The sequence below is a fragment of the Cebus imitator genome, unplaced genomic scaffold (genome assembly GCF_001604975.1).
Source record: "Cebus imitator isolate Cc_AM_T3 unplaced genomic scaffold, Cebus_imitator-1.0 Scaffold426, whole genome shotgun sequence".
Classification (NCBI taxonomy): domain Eukaryota; kingdom Metazoa; phylum Chordata; class Mammalia; order Primates; family Cebidae; genus Cebus; species Cebus imitator.
In genome coordinates, this window is record NW_016107741.1 from 904,964 (window position 1) to 922,982 (window position 18,019).

Below are 18,019 nucleotides of genomic sequence, written 5' to 3' on the forward strand. Positions count from 1 at the left end.
TTTGCCTTGCACTTAGCAGATTTGCTGTCTTTGATTTCCTGGAGCAGACTGGCTAGAGAGAGGCCCCACACGTGGTCAGGTGGAATCTGTATTTTGGGGGAACCCCACAGAGAGCATCACCAGAGGCTGCATCAGGGCAGAGAGGCAATGGCTCTTGTGTTAACGAGGATCTCATGGGATGCTTTCATTACCGGGCTCGTTGTAGAACAGATAGGGTAAGGGGATGGGAAAATAAACGCACATTAAAATTATGCACTTGGCTTGGATCCCCTCCTCCTTTTTAGATTGGCCCACAGTGAGAAGTTGTGCCAGTTTGATACCAATTTTGGTTTTAAACCACACATCTTGTCCTCTCTTGTTCCCTCCTATTCTGGTCTCATGATTCTGCAATGAAGATCCCCTTGACTTCTGGGATCCACAGCCTTTCCTGCCACCTTCACCTGAGTCTCTCTTATTTTATTTTTAGAGACTGAGTCTCACACTATTGCCCAGGCTAGGGTACAGTGGCACGATCATGGCTTACCGCAGCCTCGACCTTCCGGGGTCAAGTGATCCTCCTGCTTCAGCCTCCCAAAGCACTGGGACCAAAGAAAGTCCCTGTTACTGATTGCTCAATCACCCCAGCTTCCTCCCTCTGCCCCTCTTTCTCCTGCTCTGACCGAGGAATGTGATTCTACCCAAGTTTTCCATAGTGTACCATGATCCATCCCACGTGGCAGTCACATTCTTCCAGGATTCCCTCTGTCTCGTCTTCCTGGGAACTGCTCTCGCCCTTCCAAACCTTTCTCCTTCACAGCATGTTACACTGCTTTCTCTTTACCTTTTAAAAAACTCTTAGACAATCACAAAGTAATATATTCTGTTTTCTTTTTCTTTTCTTTTCTTTTTTTTTTTTTTTTTTTTTTTTTTTTTTTTTTTTTTTTTTTTTTTTTTTTTTTTTGAGACAGGGTCTCTTTCTGTCACCCAGGTGGGAGTGCAGTGGTACAATCATAGCTCACTGCAGCCTGAAACTCCTGGCTCAAATGATCCTCCTGCCTCAGCCTCCTGAGCAGCTTGGACTTAAAAGGCACACGCCACCGTGCCAGGATAATTTTTTATTTTTTGTAGAGATAAGGTCTCACTGGTCTCAAACTCTTGGGCTCAAGCAATCCTCCCGCCTTAGCCTCCCAAAGTGCTGGGAGTACAGGCGTGAGCCGCTGTGCCCAGCTCCTGTTTTCCTTCTTGCCCTTTTGCCTGCCATTTTCTGAAAGCCATGACTTTGAAAGCTCTGGTGTTTTTTCCTCTCTTGTGCTCCTTTTTCCCTGGCAAACCAGCCATGTCCTCTTTCTCTTCTTCACACTTGGTGCCCTGGATCTTCCACTGACTCCTTCTGGCCCTGTCTAGTTTCCTCATCTGTAAAACACACACGTGTGTGGCTAAGAGGACATGTCCCCAAGGTCCAGCCAGATCTCAAGAAACCCGTGACTGTTTTTCTCTGCTCATTGCCTGCTACCTCTCATCTGTCGGGAAGCCTTCATAGTTTCCTTTCCTCAGCACTCCAGATTCCAGCACTCCAGAGGCCAATGAGAGACCATCCCATTTGTCACAGTGGTTTCTAATCATTAAAAAGTGAGACACGCCAAGGGCAGTGGCTCACATCTGTAATCCCAGCACTCTGGGAGGCCAAGGTTGGAGGGTTGCCTGAGGCCAGGAGTTCTAGATCAGCCTGGGCAATATAACAAGACCCTGTCTCTACAAAAAATAAAAAAATAAGCCAAGTGCAGTGGTGCATGCTTGTAATCCCAGCTACTCTGGAGGCTAACACAGGAAGATCAGTTTGGGCCAAGAGTTTGAGGCTGCCATGAGCCGTGACTGTGCTCCTGCACTCCAGCCTGGATGACAGAGTGAGACCCTGTCTCTAAGGAAAAGAGGAGAGAGAGAATGTTCCCTCGTAGGTGAAATGAGGACGTGTTGTTACGACCTTGGACAGTTACCGCGTTTTGTGATATGCTTGTTCATTTGGGTGTGAACATATGAAGGAGGAAGGGGGTGTGGAAGCATCTTGACCAGTTGGTCACCATTGCCCACTCCATGACCAGAATCAAGGGCGAAGAGTGGCTGAAGAGGTTGATGCAGCTAGTTCCCAGAAATCATCTGGGGTGATGTTTTATTTAGTTATCCTTCAGCTGAAACCTGAGCCTTTCCATTTTTCCTCATTTTGGAGGTAATTCAGGTTCAGAGCATATAAAAATGCATTTGCACTTCCACCAGATACAACCCCGAGGCATAGTGAGGTTCACCTGATTGGAATATCTGGCATGCTTCCCAAGGAAAGAACTTCCTGCTGTATTTTTAAATATGTGTGGAAAGTTTTTTATGGTAAATGGAAATCAGAGAATCAAAGGATGTTCAAAAAATCATGAATTGAAATGATGTCGATTGTGTCATGGCTATAGTTAGTCTAACCCTGAACCCAAGGAGTCATTTCAAGTACAGGTATTGATCGACTTACCACCTATGCAACTTACGACCATTCGACTTTACGACCACAATCGCTAGCCACGACTGCTCTGCGTCAGGCAGCGCAAACGTTGCCCTTCTGGGTGTACGACAGTGTGGACCAGCTTCCGGCAGCACTGCCATCTCTGCATGCACCATTTCAACTGTACATATAGCCTACTCAACTTATGACGAAATCATGTTACGACTGGTCCGCGGTCCCGACCGTGGTCGTAAGTCGAGCACTAGCTGTAGTAGCAAGTGCCTATTTTATTAAATCCCATGGATAGATGGACCCAGAATCCAATCCTGAATGGTACGGCCATCTCATAGGGCTCTGCTTCCAAAGCATTACCCTCCCGTATCATGGCTGGTCATTTGCAGACATGGTGCACACGGGCGATAGCACCTGGGCGGGGCTTCCCCACCACAGCACACAGTATTTGGGGCTGGATAAGTCTCCATGGTGGGGCTGTCCTGGGCATCCGCCAGATGCCAGGAGCACCCCTCCTCCCTTAGTTGTAACAGCCAAAAATGTCTCCAGATGTTGCCTAAGGTCCCCCGAGGAGGTAGTCACCCCCCGTTGAGAATCATGGCCTCAGGGATAGCACTTTCTGTCAAGAATAAATGGCCTTTTTGTCTGCAATACGCCCCCCCCCCCCCGAGTTTGACACTCAGAACAGCTGTCATACTTAGTTCTTACCGACAGTTTGCCATGTCACCTTCCCTGTCCCCCCGCCCACTGTGGGATCTCTTCACCCCAGGCTCTCAGCCTCCAGGTCCATGTGCTTCCCCCTCAGCCCCCTGGTTGCTGGGACTCAGCTGTTTATGCTCCACCTTCCTGCATTTCTCCTGCCCAGAGAGCAGAGGCCATTCCCAGAGACCTCACCCACGTGGGCTGACAACTGTCACTTGGCTTGCTTCCCCAGGATGGCACAGTGTTCGACGGCCGCCCCATAGAGTCCCTGTCACTGATAGACGCTGTGATGCCCGATGTGGTGCAGACACGGCAGCAGGCATTCCGAGAGAAGCTCGCTCAGCAGCAAGCCAGTGCAGCAGCCTCGGCGGCCACCTCAACCACAGCCGGTGTTTCCCAGCAAAACCCACCAAAGAATGCACAGACCCCGGTGAATGGGGAAGAGATCAGAGCACATGATATCAGTGAGTGCGGGGGCTCTGGGAATTCGGTGGGTCTCTCTGGGTTCATTGTTCTGAATCTGGGCAAATCTGAATGGCTTCTTAGAAATCTGCCTGCTATAAATGTCTTAGAAGCTGCCCTCTAGTGTTTGCTTATGATCTGGCTGGAAGAACTTCCCGTTCCATTTTTTCCATCACAACCATTGAACCTGACCTTCTTTTTTTTTTGAGACAGAATCTCACACTGTTGCTGGGCTGGAGTGCAATGGTGCGATCTTGGCTTACTGCAACCTTCGCCTCCCAGGCTCAAGCAATTCTCCTGCCTCAGCCTCCCAAGTAGCTGGGATTACAGGCACTCACCACCGCACCTGACTAATTTTTTGAATTTTTAGTAGAGACAGAGTTTCTCTATTTTGGCCAGGCTGGTCTCGAACTCCTGACCTCGTGATCTGCCCACCTCAGCCTCCCAAAGTGCTGGGATTACAGGTGTGAACCACCGTGCCCAGCCTGACCTGACCTTCTTTACCCTCATCTTCAACTTTGGGAAATGTTGCTGCGCTGCTAACCTGAGAACTCTCTTCTAACACATGATTATTGCCCATGATACACAAAAGTATTTCATTCGTGGACACCTTTAGTCTCAGCCTCCAGCCTTCCACGTTGAGTATAATCATTGAGCTCACTCAGTTTCTGCCAAGGGCACTGGGTCCCAAACACTGCACATAGGCTTATTTGGTCTTTGCAAAACCCTAGAACATCAGTCCCTATCAGGTGATTGCCCACAAGTATGTGGCAAGTCAGACAGCCCAAATTTCCACCCAGAGAACCTCCTCCATTTAGACATACTGATCTAGAAACCCGTAGAGATGCCACATCAAGGTGTAAGTTCAGAGCAAGCATGTGTGCCGCGCATGGCATACCGTGTGTGTGTGTGTGTGCACGCGTAAGTATGCGTGTGTGTATATGTATGTTGTACATGTATATATCTGCCTGTGCTTGTGCGTGTGTGTCTGGGTGTCTGTGCACCCGTGCATGGTGTAGTTGTGTGTGTGTGTGTGTGTGTGTGTGTGTGTGTATGCGCGCGCGCGCACGCGCGCGCGTGTTCTTCCTTATTTGAAAGTTGTTTCTGGCCAAGCCTGGTGCTCACGCCTGTGATCCCAGCACTTTGGGAGGCCAAGGCAGGTGGATCACCTGAGGTCAGGAGTTTGAGACCGGCCTGGCCAACATGGTGAAACCCTGTCTCTACTAAAAATACAAAAATTAGCTAGGCGTCGTGGTGGGCACCTATAATTCCCACTACTCTGGAGGCTGAGGCAGGAGAATAGCTTGAACCCAGGAGGCAGCGGTTGCAGTGAGCTGAGATAACGCCATTACACTCCAGCCTGGGCGATAGAACAAGACTCTGTCTTAAAAAAGAAAGTTGTTTTCCTTGGAGCAGCCATTTAGCCCAGTAGTCCTTGAAGATTGAGCTGACGATGACTTTGGTGTCTTAACCTGGTACATCTCAATTCCACAACTTTCTCGTGTGTAGAGGGCCAGCTGGCTGCTGCCCGAGTCAAGCCCTGTGGCAAGTTACCATCCACAGGCACCAGCTAACAAATTCTCTGGAGAATCAGATTCAACATTGAATGGAAGGTTCACAGATTGTTAACAACGTTTCTATTGCAGTAGGGTGACAGAAGGCCACCTGCCTCAGATAAAAGGGAAAGACCTCTCAGAAGCCTTCTGTTGATAAGGTCCACAATTGTGGGGAAGGAAAAGAAGAGTCTGGCCCCCCTCCTCTGTGCATGTGGCCAGTTCACCCCAGTTGAAATTCCGGAACAGCTACTCCGACCTGACCCACAGCCCAGTCTGTGGAGACAGGAGCGTTGGAAGGCTGCATTTTGATAAGAATAAAAATACTGGCTGCCATGCCTGCCTGGAGTTACCAGGCCCTCTGCCACTGCGTGGCTGGCTAGGATGCTAGTTTCTGTCTTACCATCTCCAGGGATGGTGGATCTGCCACACACAGAAAGATGTTTTTCCTCTCTTCCAGCCAGATGACACTTTCAGAGCATGGAAAAAACACCAAAAGTCCCATTGCTGTTTGAATCTTTTGTATCAGGCTTCTTGAGCCAAGCAGGACCACCAGGCGTTTCCTTATTTTTTACATAAACAAAACTCCTTACTCAGTGGCAGGTAACCTAAGATCACATTGCTTCTGTTCCCCAGGTTTTCCACCAAAGCACCTTTACAAAAGACATACAGCAAAGCATGCTCAATTCCTCACCATATTGTGAAACTGTTACCCATGGCTAATTGTTTGATCATCAGGCTGTATTGCTGCATTTTCCCTCCCTCCCTCCCTCCCTCCCTCACTGGGGAGCAGTGGTGTAATCTTGGCTCACTGCAATCTCCACCTCCCGGGTTCAAGCGATTCTTGTGCCTCAGCCTCCTAAGTAGCTGGGACTATAGGTACACGCCACCAAGCCTGGCTAATTTTTGTATTTTTAGTGGAGACGGGGTTTCACCATATTGGCCAGGCTGGTCTCGAACTCCTGACCTCATGATCCACCCACCTCAGCCTTCCAGAGTGCTGGGATTACAGGCGTGAGCCGCCGCTACCCAGCCTTATTGCTGCTTTTTCATAAGGATAAACCAGGAGCTAGCAAACTTTCTTACAGGGACAGGCAGTAAATGTCTCAGACTTTGAGGGTCATGCAGTCTCTGTCACAGCTGCTCAAGTCTGTTGTAGTGCAAAAGCAGCTGCGAGAGTCAGCCCAGCTGCCGTAACAAAAGGCCACAGACCAGGCAGTTTAAGAATTTGCTCTCACAGTTCTGGAGACAGGAGGTCTGAGATCAAGGTGTGGGCAGGCCTAGCTCCTTCACGAGGCCTCTCTCCTTTGCTTATAGAGACCATCTTTTTTCCATGTCCTCTTGTGCTCATTCTTCTGGTGTGTTTGTGTCCTGATTTCCTCTTCTTATAAGACACCAGTCCTATTGGGTTAGAGTCCACCCTAGTGACCTCCTTTTACCCTGCTCACCTTTTTGAAAACCCTGTCTCCAAATACAGCCACCTTCTGAGGTCCTAGAAATTGAGGTTTCAAGATGTGAATTTTAGGGGGACGTCATTTAGCTGATAACAGTAGCCACAGGCATTTGACAACATGAGGAGCGGCTGCGTGCCAGTCACACTTTATTTATGCAGAAGCAGCCAGAGACTAGACGTAGTTCAGGGGCTGCAGTTAGCTGGCCCCAGTTATAAAGAATAACTGTGACCCAGGCTGGAGTGCAATGGCACAATCATAGCTCACTACAGCCTCAACCTCTTGGGCTCATGTGACCCTCCCACCTCAGCCTCCTAAGTAGCTGGGACTACAAGTGTGCACCACCATGCCTGGCTAACTTCTTGTTTTGTTTTTATAGAGATGAGGTGTTGCTGTGTTGCCCAGGCTGCTATTGAGCTCCTGGTCTCATGCAGTCCTCCCTCTTCAGCCTCTTGAAGCACTGGGATTTTAGGTGTGACCCACTGCACTTAGCAAACTGTTTCTATTCCTCAAAAATTTAAAGACTGTCAAAATATAAAGAAATCTAAAATATTTAGTAAATTGCACTAAAGCCAGGATTTCCCTAGAATCATCAGAGGTCGGCCAGGCGCGGTGACGCATGCCTATAATTCCAGCATTTTGGGAGGCCGGGGCAGGCGGATCACTTGAGGCCAGGAGTTCAAGACCAACCCTGGCAGAATGGTGAAGCCCCGTCTCTACTAAAAATACAAAAATTACTCCAGTGTTTTGGCACACGCCTGTAATCCCAGCTGCTTGAGAGGTTGAGGCATGAGAATTGCTTGCACCTGGGAGTTGGAGGTTGCAGTGAGCTGAGATTGCGCCACTGCACTCCAGCCTGGGCGACAGAGTAAGACTCCACCTCAAAAAAGAAAAGAAAAGGAATCATCAGAGGTAGTGTTACTTGGTACATAAAAACAAGATGTTTCCAGAAACCACAGCGCCCTTTAAGAGCGTTTCTCTTGTGTTGGTAAGCCACTTATCTCTCTGTGTTTCCTATGACAGATAATCACGTGAAGCCAATGGAAGTAGATGGAGAGGTTGAGATTCCATCCAACAAAGCCACAGTCCTCCGGGGCCATGAGTCTGAGGTGTTCATTTGTGCCTGGAACCCTGTCAGTGATTTGCTTGCATCTGGGTAAGGATGTCAGGATGGGGGCACTCCAGGGTTGGGGAGATGGGAGCTGCTTACCCTTCTCTGGGGTTCTGCCTTAAGGAACACACACTCCCCATCTTACCCCAGTGTGGGCAGACCCGGGAGTGGGCGGTTCTTGGAGCTACTTCTCTATGTGTGTCATATTGTGGAGAAGCCATAGTTCCAAGTCATTTTCTCCATGGGGTGATAAGGAACACAAAGGCATTTAAAATTACCAAACACAAAGATGGCAAGGAGGGAAACAGGGATCCAGAGTATGAAAAGGACAGAAGAGCACGTGCCAAAGATGCCATCTGGCCAGAGAGCAAGCAGTGGAGAGCTTCTTATCCCATTTGAACCAAACACCAGAGGCTCCTGTGTTTTTATTCTGCAGATCTGGAGACTCAACTGCAAGGATATGGAACCTGAATGAGAACAGCAACGGGTGCTCCACCCAGCTCGTGTTAAGGCACTGTATACGAGAAGGGGGCCATGATGTCCCGAGTAACAAAGATGTCACCTCACTGGACTGGAACGTAAGCATCTTCCACCCCCTGGGCACTTTGAAATCGGTAAAAGCTGCCAGCCACCAGGCAAGGGCCGCAGTGATGGATGGAGCCCATGCAGACATAGGAGACGGGCGGTCCCATGTGCTCATCCCCACCCTGAGGGGCTGCCAGAGAGGTGGTCTTGGCTTTTCTTTTTTTTTGAGATGAGCCTTGCTCTGTTGCCCAAGCTGCAATGCCGTGGTGTGATCTCGACTCACTGCAACCTTCGCCTCCTCCAGGGTTCAAGCAATTCTCCTGCCTCAGCCTCCCGAATAGCTGAGATTACAGGCTCACGCCACCACACCAGGCTAATTTTTATATTTTTTTATTTTTAAGTAGTGATGGGGTGTCACCCTGTCGGCCAGGCTGGTCTCGAACTCCTGACCTAATGTGATCCACCCACCTCAGCCTCCCAAAGTACTGGGATTACAGGCGTGAGCCACCGTGCCTGGCCGGCCTTGGCTTCTAAGAGCTATTAACAAGGCTGCATTTGGCAGACAGCAAGCTGTGTGTTCAGTAGCCATATATTTGCATGTGAGCATGCCTTAGCAAAATGAGCCTGTGGCCTCATGGTGGGAAGTAGGCTGGGAGGCCCAGGGTAGTTCTCCTAGAGAGAGATGATGTGCAGCCCAGAAAAGGTGACTCTCCACCTTGGGATTTCAGCATCAGGGGTTATATGCATTGACATGTGGGATGCACACAGTTTGACTGCTTTTTTATTTTCTGCAAAGTCTTGTGATAACTTTCAGCATGGTATTTTTAATTCTGTCATTAAAGAACACGCAGTGGCAAATGGTTCCAGTGTACTGGGATCCTGGGAGAGGGTCTCTGAGCTTCTTTGGTGCTGCCACTCCTAAGTTGTTTTTGTGGGTTTGTGTCTCTTTCTGGCCCTCAGACCGATGGAACACTCTTGGCTACAGGTTCATATGACGGTTTTGCAAGAATATGGACGGAAGATGGTAAGTCCAGTGTCCCTCGTGCTGGGGTTGGGTAAGAGGAGCTGTTGATGGAACCCTTGAGTGAACAGCCTGCGACACTGAAGTCAACATGTTTGTTTGTTTTTACTAACAGGTAACCTGGCCAGCACCTTAGGCCAACATAAAGGCCCCATCTTTGCCTTGAAATGGAACAGAAAGGGGAATTACATTTTGAGTGCTGGTGTAGACAAAGTGAGTATTAGCTTAAAATACATCCCTTCAAGCTACAGGTGGTTAGATATTTTTAATCTCAAAATAACATCGTGGTTTCTTGGAACTCTTAGGTTTTGTGCTTCCCTTAAAGAAATGAAAAGGATTTGTTTAGGCTTTGTTTTTGTGGTTTTGAGCTTTCTGTTAATTTGTAACACATCATCTCTTAATATAGTCTGCTGTTCTGCAGACCCATGCAAAAACTTCCCTTTATTTGAGGTACATGGTTTGGTGGTAGAGAGAGGGAAAATCTCCACATTGCATTTGTCACTTGCTGGAAGGAGCCACGTGCTGTGGGGCGTGCCCTGCCTGAACTTTCACCCACTGATGGGCAAGTGGCACCAGCTGCGTATGTTCTTCAGCCTTCGTCTTTCCTCATTTGACCAACTGCTGCTTCCCACCGTAGACTGCAGATTTTTCTGAGCAGGAGTCAAGCAACCTGGGTTCAAGGGCACACTCTCCCGATGGTCCACAGAGCCAGATTAGAATTGACTTGTTCTGCACCTGGGCAGGGCTGGAGGGAGACATGGTGGCATTAACTCCAGGTGCACCTGAAAACCATCAGTGGGGTGGGAACCCAAGGGCAAGTAGTAGGGGGATGAAGACTCCATCCCAGCCCGAGTGATTCAACCAGCAATCTCAGCCTCGGTGCATTTCAGTTTCCTCACTTGTCCAGCGACAGGGCTGGCTGGAGTCATGACCTCAAACAGCTTTTGTGGAACAGTTGTGTGTTCCCGAGACTCAGCAGGAATTCTCAGTCATGGCTTTGGAAAAAAAGCATTATGTAGAATTGAAAAAAAGAAAAAAATAGGCATGTTTTCACGTCAGTTTGTGTTTCTACAACTGGAAACCATGCATGAATACTTGATGATGTTCAGGCCTCCACAAAGCTTTGCATTTTGTGATGATTTCAGGATAACTTGAACTCCAAGACTTAGTAAGGTTTTCAAGACCAGCTTGGCCAACATGGCAAGCCCAGTCTCTACTAAAAATGCAAAACGTAGATGGGCATGGTGGTGGACGCCTGTAATCCCAGCTACTCGGAGACTGAGGCACGAGAATCTCTTAAACCAGGGAGGCAAAGGAGGTTGCAGTGAGCTGAGGTTGTGCCTCTGCACTCCAGCCTGGATCTGGAAGAAAAAAAACAAAAAAAACTTACTAAGTTTTCTGTTCATTCTAGTTCTAAAAGTTATTATAAAATGATTGACTTGGTCAGGCACAGTGGCTCATGCCTGTAATCCCAGCACTTTGGGAGGCCGAGGAGGGCAGATCGAGAGGTCAGGAGTTCAAGACCAGCCTGGCCAACACGGTAAAACCCCATATACTAAAAATACAAAAATTAGCTGGGCACGGTGGGCACCTGCAATCCCAGCTACTTGGGAGGCTGAGGCAGGAGAATTGCTTGAACCTGGGAGGTGGAGGTTGCAGTGAGCCGAGATTGCGCCACTGCACTCCAGCCTGAGTGACAGAGGAAGACTGTCTCGGGGGTAAAAAAATGATAGACTTGACCTCTGAGCATCATCCCACTTTTGGAGAAGTTGTAATTGCATTTGGCAAACTGTGGCCCACACAGGCCAAGTCTGGCTCCTCACCTGTTTTTTTATTTAAATAAAGTTTTATTGGGACACAGCCATACCCCTTTGTTGAGACTTCTCTGTTTGCTTTCATGCTACAATGGCAGAGGTGAGCAGCTGCAAGGGAGATCAGATGGCTCTCGAAGCGTAAAATTCCTACTTCCTGGTCCTTCACAGAAAAAGTTTGTGGACTCCTGCACTAGGGTATAAATAGGTCAACAAATCATTCATTCATAATTGCTGTCTGTCTCTTTTAAGCCAGGAAACCTTCCTTTCAGACTTAGTAGCCTGGTTTATGATATTTTAAAATCTGAGTTGCTGTGGTTGACACATAAACGTTCTCATGTAGCTACTATCAGATTTTTGCCAAGATGTTCTAATTCAAGTAACATGCATATGCAGCACTTTGCTGTGCATTCAGTAGGCTCTCAGTAATTGCTGCCTGAGTTATTAAAATAACTCATGAAAATGACAGCACTTTTCTTTATCAAGCACTTCACTACTGTCTGTGTTAACCCATCCAGTACTGCCAGGATAGGAGGCAGGCACAAGTATGATCACTCCCATTCTACAGAGGAGGAACTGGAGGCCCAGAGAGGGCTATTAATTTGCCTAGGGACACACAACTGGTGCAGAGGGATGGGAACTCAGGCCCTGAGTCAGCAGTAACTCCTGCCCTTTGACTTCCGTTGAATTCTAAATAGCTGTTTGTTTCCTGGCCTCCTTCCTACCTGGAGACTGTTTAACATTCATGGTTGTTTTTCTCACTGATTATTGGTCTTAACTCTGCCAGGTGATGGACTCTGTGATCCGTGAAAATGCGTATGTGATATATGTTAGTCTCTCAGGCTGGGTGCGATCCACCATCATTACTGGTCAGCCACAGCAGGAGTGGAAATAATGTCTTGTCCATGACACCCAGGGAGGAAATGTTAACTTATGGGTATGCTGGTGTTGACCAACACACAGTGACTAAAATATATGTCACATTCTTCAAATGTTTGCATAACTGTTTTCTTTTGTCCAATGTATATTTAACATAAACGTCAACTAAGAGACCAGTCATTAATGTAATATGTGAAATGGTATCAGAACTGTAAAAGAGTTTATATATTCTCTGCAGTGTTAGATTTGTTTTTGCATGGCTAAATTCAGAAGAGTTAAACCCCAACAAAGAAATGTTAATTTGTCTAGAACTGACCCAGAACCCACGAGTACCAAGTTTCAAAGACTGCTTGCTTTCCTCCAAAAATGTCCACAGTCAACACAAAATAGAACTCTTTCTTCTGAAAGCAAAATCTTGACTAAGTGTCACTGGCAGAGAGTTGTAAAGTTTCCAATTAAGTTGAAAATTCCAGTTGATGAAGATGTAATTCCAATGCTATTCATTGAGCTGGTTCTCTAAGTATCTTCCTAGCGTCAGTAAATTCATAAAAATTCATGATTTTCTTTGTTTTCCAAGGCGGAACTCACCTTTCTACTTACTGTTAGATGAATACATTGGTGCCTGGCCCCAGTGCAAGCCAATGGCTCTGCCATGTCTAGTGTCCCCAGTTCATGGAGTAATGAGCAGGGGCATTTTCAGAAATGCTCATTTCTGCAGCCCTTCTCTTGGAAAAATGCCAAAAAGGTCTTTAGAGATGCTTTGTTCCAGGTTTTTCTACAGTTTTCTGAATTTGGAGATGAGGGGGAATTCCTGTGAATTTTGGTAGTTTTTGCAAGTATTGGTTACGGCTGCTCTATCCTTAAACCCATTTATGCCTAGTGTTCCATTATTGGAACACCAAGCATGTGGGAGTTATTTATATCCTACTGCTCAGGGCCATTGCCAAGGTCTGATTGCAAAAATTCAAAAATTGCAACCTCAGGCATAAATCAATTAAGGGAGAGCCAGCATCTGTGGCTGATGAGTTCATCAGATGTGGCCATCCAGATTGTTAAGTATAAAGCATGCTGTACTTTAATGATGTAGTCTGGGAGAAAAGGAAGACAACTATCCCGGCAGGGTTTTGATACTGATTACATGTTGAAATTGTAATATTTGGGGGTATTATTGGAGTGAAATATAATAGATTGCTAATGAATTTTACGTTTCTTTCTTTCTATTGTGGATCTGAGGAAACTGAAAGTACCCATGAGGCTCACTTTCTGTCTGTATTGAAAAGTGTCAGTTTCTAAGGAGAGGGGCTCACTGTCTTTTTCTTATATGATAAATGTTTCCAGAGAACTTTGCAAGAATAGTTACTAACCTTTTCCTTTGTTTGCGGAGCACAGACGACAATAATTTGGGATGCTCACACAGGAGAAGCCAAACAGCAGTTTCCTTTTCATTCGGGTGAGTTTTTTTGTTTGTTTTTTTGTAATTCAGAAATAATAATTCAGCTTGAGCCCAGTGGCTTACACCTGTAATCCCAGCACTTTGAGAAGCTGAAGCAGGTGGATCGCATGAGCTCGGGAGTTGAAGACTAGCCTGAGCAACGTGATGAAAAGCATCTCTACAAAAAATACAGTAATTAGCCAGGCATGTTGGTGCACACCTGTAGTACCAGCCCCTCGGGAGGTCGAGGTAGGAGGATGGCTTGAGCCCAGGAGGTGGAAGTTGCAGTGAGCCGAGAGACTGTGCCACCGCACTCCATCCTGGGCAAAAGAGCCAGACCCTGTCTCAAAAACTAATCATAATAATAATTCAAAATTAGGCTGGGCACTGTGGCTGATGCCTGTAATCCCAGCACTTTGGGAGGCTGGGATGGGAGGGTCACTTGAGACCAGGTGTCGTAGACCAGCCTGGGCAACAAAGCAAGACCCCTTCTCTACAAAAATTATAAAACGTTAGTTGGGTGTGGTGGTGCACACCTCTAGTTTTAGCTACCCAGGAGGCTGAGGCAGGAGGATTGCTTGAGCCAGGAAATTAAGGTTGTGGTGAGTTACGTTTGCACCACTGCATTCCAGCCTAGGTGACAGAATGAGATCCTGTCTCTAATAAATAAAAATAAATAATAATAATTTAGAGTTACATGAAATGCCCCATAAAGTAACTGTGAATGCACAGAGTATAGCACCCAAGGGGCCTCACTGGTCAGAAGGAGACCCATTTTGTGGCAAACATTGGTTGCTCTTAAGGTTTGCAAGATATAGATGACCTTAGCACCCACCTGCTCAGAGCTCTGAAACACAGCAGTGAGCCAGCCACAGAAGCAGCACAGACTCCTTCCTCTTGCTGTTCTAAGAGGGATGCTATTTTGGGAGCTCCCTGAAACCACCCCCAGGATTGGCAGTTGGCTGCGAGGACTCCCAGGACGCAGCAAACCTACAACTAAGGTTTCTAACAGCACAGGAATTTAGTGTAACCTTAGCAAAGGGAAATGGTGCGCACAGCCAAATCCAGAGCTTTGAAGGCTCCTCTCCCAGTGGACTCTCACAGGCCATGCTGAATTCTTCCAGGAATAAGTTGTAACTATGCCTGTGAAGTGTTTTGTACCAGGGAAGCTCCATAGAGCCTCAGTGCCCAGAGTTTTTATTGGGGGTTGGCCATGTAGGCACCCAATGCCTAGTACAAGCCAAAACCGCAGACCCCCAGAAGGAAAGCAGGTGCATAGCATAAACACACGGTTTGCACAAACAAGTGTTGGCAGAGTGAGTGTCTGTTAGGGAAGGGTGGGAATGCTCCGGAAATCTAAATTCTCAGTCACTAGCCAAGGGCCGGCCTTGCAAGCAGGCCTCTATAGGGAGAGCGGCCTCGGGCCTGTGGTGTTAGTGCCTTCCTGCACGGCCACTGCTCTGGACATAACCACATCCCTTTGTGCACTGGAGCCAGCCCAGGCCACATGCGACGGCCAGAGGTCTGGAGTCTAGATATTCCAATTTTCCAGATTCCCACCTGATTCTTCGTGGTTTTTTTTGTTTGTTTGTTTGTTTTCTTGAGACAAAGTGTCGCCCTGTAACCCAGGCTGGAGTGCAGTGGTGCGATCTCGGCTCACTGCAACCTCTGCCTTCCATGTTCAAGCAATTCTCCTGCCACAGCCTCCCGAGTAGCTGGGATTACGGGTGCCCGCTACCTCGCCCAGCTAATTTTTGTATCTTTAGTAGAGTCGGAGTTTCGACATGTTGGCCAGGCTGGTCTCAAACTCCTGACCTCAGGTGATTCACCCACCTTGGTCTCCCAAAATGTTTCTTCATTTTCTTTCGCAACTTCCTCCTCTGTGTAACTCAGTCCTGTTGTTAGATTTGGCCTCTTAAAACAAAGACAGATGGCCACCCACAGACCTAATAGACTACTTGAAGACTTTAGACTGGCTTAGAGTGGGCAGAAGGGGATAGGTACCACTTCCCTTAATGGCAAATGCCTGATCTGTCTTGAAGGAATCCCTAAATGTGTAGGGTGAAAGTTGACTACCTTATCAGCTGTCTCTGGGCATTGTCCTGGAGGAGATCTGAGTGTCTTGTCAGGCAGCTTGGGATGTTGAAGTGATGTTCTGAATGGGAGGGCTAACCCCAACGACTGTCCAAGACAGCACAGCCCATCAGTGCCTGGGGAGGGCTCCAAGCAGAGGACATGGCCCTGCAGGAAACAAGATCAGGAGCCGAAGGTCGTGTCGAGGCACAATTGTGTCAGATGCATAGGCACCCACGTCTGTTATATTCCATGCAGCAGTTCAGTGGGGACTCCTCCTCATACAGGCAGCTCAGAGAGAGAGGGAGACTCAGGGAGGACACTGTTTCTGCTCTGCTGTCCTGGAGAGAGAGAGCATCTCCTCTGTGGCCACTCCTGCACAGCTTGGGGCCCACACCACACACACCTCTCAAGTGTGCCAGTGAAATTTGTTACTGGTGTTGCTTTAATTGAACACTGTTAATGAAGGCACTGAGCATATTAGAGACAAAAGGCTCCCAATGCAAGCAGCACGTGCACTAGGCCCTCCAGAAAGTGTCGTTCACCCCATAGGGAAGCCCTATACTCATGTCGTCTTTCCCCCGGCCCCTGGCAACCCCACCTACAGCCTGTGATCTGTGTGTCATCTCTACGCCAGACACTTACTACTCTGTGCTCTAGACAGCAAATCAAAGCAGGTGACTAGCGAGAATGCCGTTCCCGATGGAGTTCCGTCACGTTTGGCTTAAATGCCGAAACCTACCTTTGTAGGCAGGAAGGATGCCGTGACAGGTTCACAGCCCTAGAATCCCAGTCATGCAGACTTGGGGCGGGCGTGAGGCAGGATGTCTGATACAGAAAGCTCTGGCTTCTGTTTTTCAGAGAAAAATCTGCCTGAGGTGAACATCAATAAGGTTCCTCTAATGCTTGTATCTTAAGAATTCATCTGTAAAGTCTTTCAGCAGAAAATAATCTTTCCCAAAGTGTCCCCAGGGGCCTATGGAAGGGTTTTCTACCCAGCTGACCCAGGAAGACCACAAACCTCTTTGTTCTAAATTACATGAGCTTCTCATCTGTAATCTGGCTGGCCATTAGGTAGACCCAATTCCCGTCAGCAGGTCAGACATATCTAGGCGTTACTTGCTCTCTTTTTGGTGTCAATCCGTGTGTTAGAGACTGTTCAAGATGAAGAGAAGAAGCTCACTCTTCCAGGTGAAACGCAGCTGGGAAGAGCTGTGAAGAGCGCCTTTCTGTGGCTGTAGCAGACTCGGTGTTTAATGGGGTGACTGCCTTGCCCCATTAGCTTTTCCCCAGGAACGCCTCATGGGGGCGCCCTCAGTCACCGTCGGCAGGAAGCCTTAGCTCAAAGCCTTATGATGGAGTAAAACTCTGCCAAGGAAAGGAACTCACTGAGGAAAGGTACACGCTATTGATGCATGACAGCCAGGAGAGATCTCAGAGGCATTTTGCTGAGTGACAAAAGCCAGTCTCAAAAGGTTGCATGCTCTGTAACATTCTCATGATGATAAAATGATAGAAACCTGGGACGGATCAGCGGTGCGGGAGTTTAGGAAGGCGTGTGTGCCGATGCAGTAGCCTGAGAGAGATCTTAGTGACGACGAAACACTTCTGGGTCTCAATTGCAGCAATACACATCTACCCACGTGACAAAATGGACAGCACTCTACAGGCAGATTGCATCAGTGTCAACTTTCCAGTCTGAATGCAATGCTACAGCAACACAAAATGTAACCCTTAGGGGAACCTAGGTGAAGGAGACAAGGGACCTCTCTGTGTTACCTTTGCAGCTTCCTGTATAAACCTCTAAGTATTTCAAAAGGAAAATGGCTGGCTGGGTCCAGAAGAATGAGGGCTATTGACCCATACTGGCCCATGCATGGGAAGGTGGGCACAGAGCCTCCCAGCGTAGCTCAGCCCTGTTACTGGCCATTTACCCACATGGTTCCAAGCATCCTGGTTTGAAGGAGCTGACTCAGTAGGGCTAATCACCTGAGGGCAGGGGCCCTCTCTTTAGATCAGGAATGTCAAATCTTTTGGCTTCCCTGGGCCACATTGAAAGAAGAATTGTCTTGGGCTAACATAAAATACACTAGCACTAACAATAGCTGATGAGCTGAAAAAAAATCACAAAAAAATCTCTTAATGTTTTAAGACAGTTTACAAATTTGTGTTGGACCACATTCAAAGCCATCCTGGGCCATGGGCTGTGGGTTGAACAAGCTTGCTTTAGATGGAAGTGCTGGTGGCAATCTCCTGGACCACTCACCAGATTGTCACATTTCCAGGTGTATTAATCACATGCCCAAATGCAGAGGCTGGACCAGAAGTTTGCTGTTTGGCTCAGGCGATGTTGTAAACAAGAACCAAGAAAATGGGTCAAGAATCGTGGGGCTGTCATGAAACATGCTGCTGGGGATGGAACATAAAAGAGATGGCCTCAGCTATGGAAAAGACCACTGTTGACACCCGCATTGTCCCAGCCACACCTTCTGCCTGGGCGTGGAGCTGGATGGGGAAGCGAATGGG

The 18,019-nt window shown here is 47.8% G+C and overlaps 1 protein-coding gene across 8 annotated transcripts in view; it reads left to right on the forward strand.

Annotated features, from left to right (window-relative positions):
- Window positions 1-18,019, forward strand: part of TBL1X (transducin beta like 1 X-linked) — a 248,686-nt gene that overhangs the window by 216,425 nt on the left and 14,242 nt on the right. For all 8 annotated transcript variants that reach the window (XM_017509906.2, XM_017509910.2, XM_017509904.2 and 5 more), the window contains 6 exons: window positions 3,408-3,639; window positions 7,665-7,797; window positions 8,189-8,330; window positions 9,238-9,301; window positions 9,414-9,511; window positions 13,378-13,438. In XM_017509906.2, the coding sequence (XP_017365395.1) occupies window positions 3,408-3,639; window positions 7,665-7,797; window positions 8,189-8,330; window positions 9,238-9,301; window positions 9,414-9,511; window positions 13,378-13,438 (730 nt within the window). The remainder of the gene's footprint in view (window positions 1-3,407; window positions 3,640-7,664; window positions 7,798-8,188; window positions 8,331-9,237; window positions 9,302-9,413; window positions 9,512-13,377; window positions 13,439-18,019) is intronic.